The sequence below is a fragment of the Nothobranchius furzeri genome, chromosome 5 (genome assembly GCF_043380555.1).
Source record: "Nothobranchius furzeri strain GRZ-AD chromosome 5, NfurGRZ-RIMD1, whole genome shotgun sequence".
NCBI classification, from domain to species: domain Eukaryota; kingdom Metazoa; phylum Chordata; class Actinopteri; order Cyprinodontiformes; family Nothobranchiidae; genus Nothobranchius; species Nothobranchius furzeri.
The window spans coordinates 47,927,128-47,933,127 of NC_091745.1; the positions used below are offsets into that span (position 1 = coordinate 47,927,128).

The following is a 6,000-nucleotide window of genomic DNA, read 5'->3' on the forward strand; positions in this document are numbered from 1 at the left end:
TTTGGTTTATCATTGTTACATAAATACAATTGTAATTGTGTTTTTAGCTAAATAATAAAAGATAAACGATGTTTGAGTGGGTTCTGATGTTGCTAATGCCACACGTGAGTTTGATTTTGAAATAATTTTTAAAAAGTGTTTTTATTATGTAAATTTTGCAATTTTATTTTAAAAAATGTTCCTCTTCTCCTCCTTCTTTTCCTTAATAATAATAATAATAATAATAATAATAATAATAATAATAATAACAATAATAATAATAATAATTATTATTATTATTATTGTTGTTATATTTTAGATAAGATTAAAACAAATATTAGGAAACATTTTTCTGATTCTTTAAGATAAGAAGACCAAAATGTTCTTTTCTAAAGGTTTGGAACACTGAAGAACTTGTGTGTGTGTGCGTGTGCGTGTGCGTGTGCGTGTGTGCGTGTGCGTGCGTGTGTGTGTGTGTGTGTGTGTGTGTGTGTGTGTGTGTGTGTGTGTGTGTGTGTGTGTGTGTGTGTGTGTGTGTGTGTGTGTGTGTGTGTGTGTGTGTGTGTCTGCTCTGTCTTCTCCATCCCCAGTGAGTCGTGGTGGATGGCTGCTTATACTGAGCCAGGATCCTCTGGAGGTTTCTTCCTGTTAAAAGGGAGTTTTCCTCTCCACTGTCGCTGCATGCTTGCTTAGTATGAGGATTGCTGTAAAGACTCTTGACACTAGTCAGTGACTTGATGCAACCTGCTGGGTTCCTTATAACTTTTTACTGATTGGCTTAATGACCTGACCTGTATTGGAATGTTTACTGTGTGAAGGTCCTTGAGACGACTCTGGTCGTGGTTTGGTGCTTTATAAATAAACTGAATTTGAACTGAATGAAATTTCTGAGGAAGTTCAGTGTGAATGCTTCTTAAGACATGTGCCTAAAACCAACGTTATAGCTAAATGTTATACATCCAAACTATCAAAAGGTCATTGCTCCAGAAATCTGAGTACATTTTAAATACAGTTTGACAGTTTCTCAGGAAGAGTACTCCTAATAAAAATGAAGAGAAGTTTAGAGTGCTGGTGTGTAAGGAGAAGGGATGGCACCTGGCATTTAAAATAACACTGGTAGGGAACAGAAAGTAACTGCTGTTTTGCATAATTTTACAGGATTTGGGATGCAAAGCTCTTTTCAATTCTGATACTCTGAGTAAAACTTTAAGGTGACCTTATCAGCATATTTTCCTTCTTGGTGTGATAAGCCTGATTATTTTTGTCAGTTTAAACCAATAAAAAAAATTAGATTTTCCATTTATGATTTTACTGTTTCCCAGAGCGAGCTAAAACATAAATAAAGTGAGTAAAAAAATAAAATACATGACACACCATTTTACAAGTTTACCAGACTGGAACATGTTAATTAAAGGATGATGAAGCCATTTACAGTGTTGATTAAAAACAGTGCAGTGCAAAATCACAGGTAAACTCAGGGAATCTGGAGGCTTTCTTCACACAAAATCTGCAAAGTGATACTCACTTGTGCTGTGAAAATATATCACGTGGTATGAACACATAACTTATATTTCTCTAGTTGTAAATACATTTAGATGTTCTCATATTAAAGGCAGGGCAGCTTTATTTATACAGCACATTTCACACACAGAAGCAGTTCAATGTGCTTTCCAGGAGCAAGAACACAACACATTCAAATCAACATGGCAACATAAAACGGCAGATTTCAAATCAAATTTAAACTTATACAACTAAAATTAGCCGGAATAAGATAACAAGGCAAAGTTAAAGGCTGAGCGGCCGGTCACAGTGCAGAAGCTGCAGCATAAAAAACATTCGCTCAAAGGCTGATGAATACATGAAAGGTCATTACAGGCCCTTTTCAGCGGGCAGCGCTCATCATCCATATACGTGTGCTAAAACTGGGATTAGATCCAATCCAGATCTTCTCTTTACCTTTTTAAAAAGAATGAAATCAGTCATTTTTATTCTATCTCAAGTTTGCAATAGAACTTCAGACATCGTGTCACCAATGAACTTTAATCGGAGCTGCCAAGACGTACTGTTATTAAGCTAGCAACAATGCTAAAAACATATCCAAAAACAGTAAACTGCTTTTGCTAAACAGTTGTTGTGCCAGGTAGATCGTCTCATCGTTGTTGAGCCGATCTGAAGAGTTTTACCCTGTTAAACAACATTAATACCCTGTTAATGAACATCAGAATAATCTCAACATTAAACAAACAATCTGGAGTTACACTCAGGCTCAGATTTCATACCCCAGCACAAGGGCTGGATCAGCTCTGATTCAGCGCATTTTGACCCAAGCCTGTCGCTGTGGTGAACCTTTCCCATGACCGCTCGGTAACTTTCTCTTTGCTGTCTGTACAGTACATCATCAGCAACATTCACTCTTCTTCACACTACGGCCTCACGCGTCAGCGGGGGGTGGCTGTACTTTCCTGTGGGGAAAATATAAAAACACAATGAAAAGATAATCTTGTACTGAGAAAGGATACCATTCTGGTTGAATTCTGAAAGCATTACTGATGATCTGAAATGATATCAAGTTTGTTTTTTTGACCGACTCTAACACATCCCGGGTGTTTCTCACTTCCAAGGTGCCTGGCCTCGCAAGGCGATGTCTTGCGAGGCCAGGTGCCTTCCTTACAAGGACACTGTCCTTCCTTGGTCAAAATGGTTAAATGGAACAGACTTGCATCCTGTGACAGCAGCCTCCGCGGCTTACAGTTATACGTATAAGTTTCAATATAAATATATAAAGTGCTTTTTACTTTTAAAATTATGTATACATTTGTTTAACCCTCCCACTGTCTTTATGGGTTACCCCGCGAGGAAAGTTGACCACTGAGCAGGATTGATGGTTTATTCCTTGAGGTCCATGTGGCAGGGGTGAGGTGGTGCTCACTCCTCACCCCTGCCACATGGACCTCAAGGAACAAACCATCAATCCTCCTCAATGGTCAACTTTCCTCACGGGGTCACGCCCATTAGGACAGTGGGAGGGTTAATTAAATATATGAGCGAGCTACTACATGCTAGCCACTAAAGCTGCAACTACTAAGCAATTTACTAACCATAGCTAACTTCTTTGGATCTAAAAAATACATTTTAGATTAGTTGACTTTCATTTAAACTTGAAATTTGCCCCCAAAGTAGCTGCCGTCTTCTGATCCATCATCCTTTTGAAAATACTGCGGTGGATTCTGGGAAATGTTTGACCAAGGCTAGGCTACAAGGCACCTCCCGTATATACTTGATCAGCTAGCTAAATGGCTAACAAACGGAGAACACACGTATCGGTAGAACATGAACATTGGAACACGCCTTGGCAGTTCCTGATGTCGTATCTCCTAGGCAACCGGGGCAGGGCCAAGACATCAAGATGAGGTTCCTTGGCATTGAGAAACACCTCCAGTTTTGTTATCTCTTTATCTGTAGATGTGACTAAATTGCAGCCATTTTTATGGTTGTTAAAAGTAATGACCTATGAACCTTGAGATGGTTTGACCCCAAAAGGTACAGGTCTAGCTGTGCTCCACTGTAGCTTTAGCAGGTCTATCGTTGGCCTGATCAGTATTGTGTTATGCCAATCACAGTGCTCTATCAGTTTGGTGGTCCAATCCCAGTGCTCTATCAGTTTGGTGGTCCAATCACAGTGCTCTATCCATTTGGTGGGCCAATCACAGTGCTCTATTGGTTTGGTGGGCCAATCACAGCGCTCTTTCGATTTGGTGAGCCAATCACTGCGCTTTATCGGTTTGGTGGGCCAATCACAGCGCTCTATCGGTTTGGTGGGCCAATCACAGTGCTCTATCGGTTTGGTGGGCCAATCACAGCACTCTATCGGTTTGGTGGGCCAATCACAGCACTCTATTGGTTTGATGGGCCAATCACAGCGCTCTATCCGTTTGGTGGGCCAATCACAGCGCTCTATCATTTGGTGGGCCAATTACAGCGCTGTATCAGTTTGATGGGCCAATCACAGCGCTCTATCGATTTGTGGGCTGGATGATATGATGAAGCAGAACAACTAAGATGGCAGCAGCTTTTTGAAATGGCTTTGGCATAAAATTTGGACTGTTTAGACTTGGGTTTTTCTTTGAGTCAAGAGCAGATAGAGATACTTAAGTCCTTTATTTAGAAAAACAGTGTATTTGGGTCATCTTTGACAATGTATGGTGGACTGTCCCCGTTGACTGGCACCTGCAGCGTTGAGTACATTGATCGTTGTCTAATTGCATGCGGAGACAGTTTAAAAGACACCCCCACTCCCTGACTGAGCGCTGTCTATGGGTCATGGCCAGACTATAAATTCACAATATAGGATGGCTTGTTAGGCTAGCAAGCCATAAAACATATAAAGAATGAACATACTCATGTTTGGTGAGGGGGGCTTTGTCACAGGTAACTTCTGTGAGGTGATTGCCCTCCTTGCTGACTGTCTGAGGTCCTGTTTGTTGTAAACTGCCTCTTGGTTTGGAAATACCCTTCAGCTTGACTTCTCTGCAATCAGAAAACATTCAAATGATAGAAGTTACAGCCCGGCCATTTACGCCCAATGTTCTCCTACACGTTTGAATCAACGTACCCGTTAGTGTTTCCCTCTCCTTCCTCAACCCTTTTGAGGCCTGGAACCTTCTGCCCAAACAGTTTCACAGCAATGGTCATCAGCAGACCACAGCGATTTCTGTAGCAGCAGGTGGCGTCTACGGCCAGGAACACCACCAAGAAGATCAGCATGACGACGCCAACCACACTCCCTTTGGTCATCCTGTTCACTTCAGTCAGTGTGAAAGAAATCAAAGTGTTGAATGGAGACAATCTCAGAGATATTCACGCAGCTGCCCTGCAGGTGATAGTCTGAGCCAGGAGACAAGGAGTATACCTGGCTGTTCTGCAATGGTGAAGTTATATGTGGCAGGAATGGAGGAACCATTAGCGTTGACAGCTGAAATTTCCAGCTGATAGTCTGAGCCGAAGGCGAGTTCTTTTAGTGTGACTGAATCAGCATCAGATGACAGCTCATCTTCTTTCCACATTGATTGTTCTGTATCCTGGTCAACGGGAGCAAAGGAAAATAATAAACCCATATGGACAAATCGTAGAAGGGAGATGTAAACCTACATGGGTAAAAATAGGCATCCCTTTATTAACAATGATTAAGCATTAATAAACCATTAAAGTGTGAACAACTGATTTTATGCATCACATAGCATTACTAAACATATTATTTAATGCATTATGAAGCAGTTAACTAATGTCTATTACTGAACCTTAGTTACTGCAGTACTAAGATTTAAATAACACTTTTATTATTTAATTACTTTGCACCTCGTGTGTTAATTACCATGTTACTTAATGTGTTAATTAACCCTAAATAATTATTAGAGTAATCATTTAATATGGTTGTGTATTTGCAGAAAATAAGCAAACAAGTAACTAATGCATCTACTTATTCTACCCTGTACTTTGGATGTTACTTAGATGGGCATTAATAAACAATTAATACATGACTTACTGATGCTGTATCGTGTTTGTCATCAGGAAGCCCTTCCCTGACGTTAGGTAAGGTAAAAACATTGATCCCCTTTGGAGACACTTTCTAAATGCTTAATAGACTCCCAAGCATTAATTAATCAATAATAAATGAATATTTGACCCTTATTGTAAACATTTATCCATTTAAAACACTTTCTAAATTCTTAATAGATGCCTAAGCATTACTTAAGCATTACTTAAGCATACTTAATCATAATTACTGAATGAATTTTGGAACCTTAGGTTCAGTAATTAGTTAACTGCTTAATAATGCATTTAATACTACGTTTAGCAATGCTATGTAATAAATGAAAGCAGCTGTTAGCACTTTATTTAATGGTTTATTAATGCTCAATAATGCACTTAGTAAAGTTAATAAAGGGACCCTTATTGTAAAGCGTTATCCCTACATGGAGTCATACCTGTCTGTGACGAACTGTGAAGTGTAGCAGAGGAGAA

At 39.6% G+C, this 6,000-nt stretch overlaps 1 protein-coding gene across 1 annotated transcript in view; it reads right to left on the bottom strand.

The window, feature by feature from the left end:
• Window positions 1-1,733: 1,733 nt before the first annotated feature.
• The window catches only part of ncam3 (neural cell adhesion molecule 3), an 8,770-nt gene continuing 4,503 nt past the window's right edge, over window positions 1,734-6,000 (bottom strand). Inside the window, exons 12-16 of the mRNA XM_015949220.3 lie at window positions 5,964-6,000; window positions 4,889-5,057; window positions 4,592-4,781; window positions 4,378-4,506; window positions 1,734-2,441 (exon numbers count right to left, since the gene is read on the bottom strand). The exon at window positions 5,964-6,000 is cut by the window's right edge and continues 91 nt beyond it. Coding sequence (XP_015804706.1) covers window positions 2,411-2,441; window positions 4,378-4,506; window positions 4,592-4,781; window positions 4,889-5,057; window positions 5,964-6,000 — 556 coding nt within the window. The 3' untranslated portion in view covers window positions 1,734-2,410. The remainder of the gene's footprint in view (window positions 2,442-4,377; window positions 4,507-4,591; window positions 4,782-4,888; window positions 5,058-5,963) is intronic.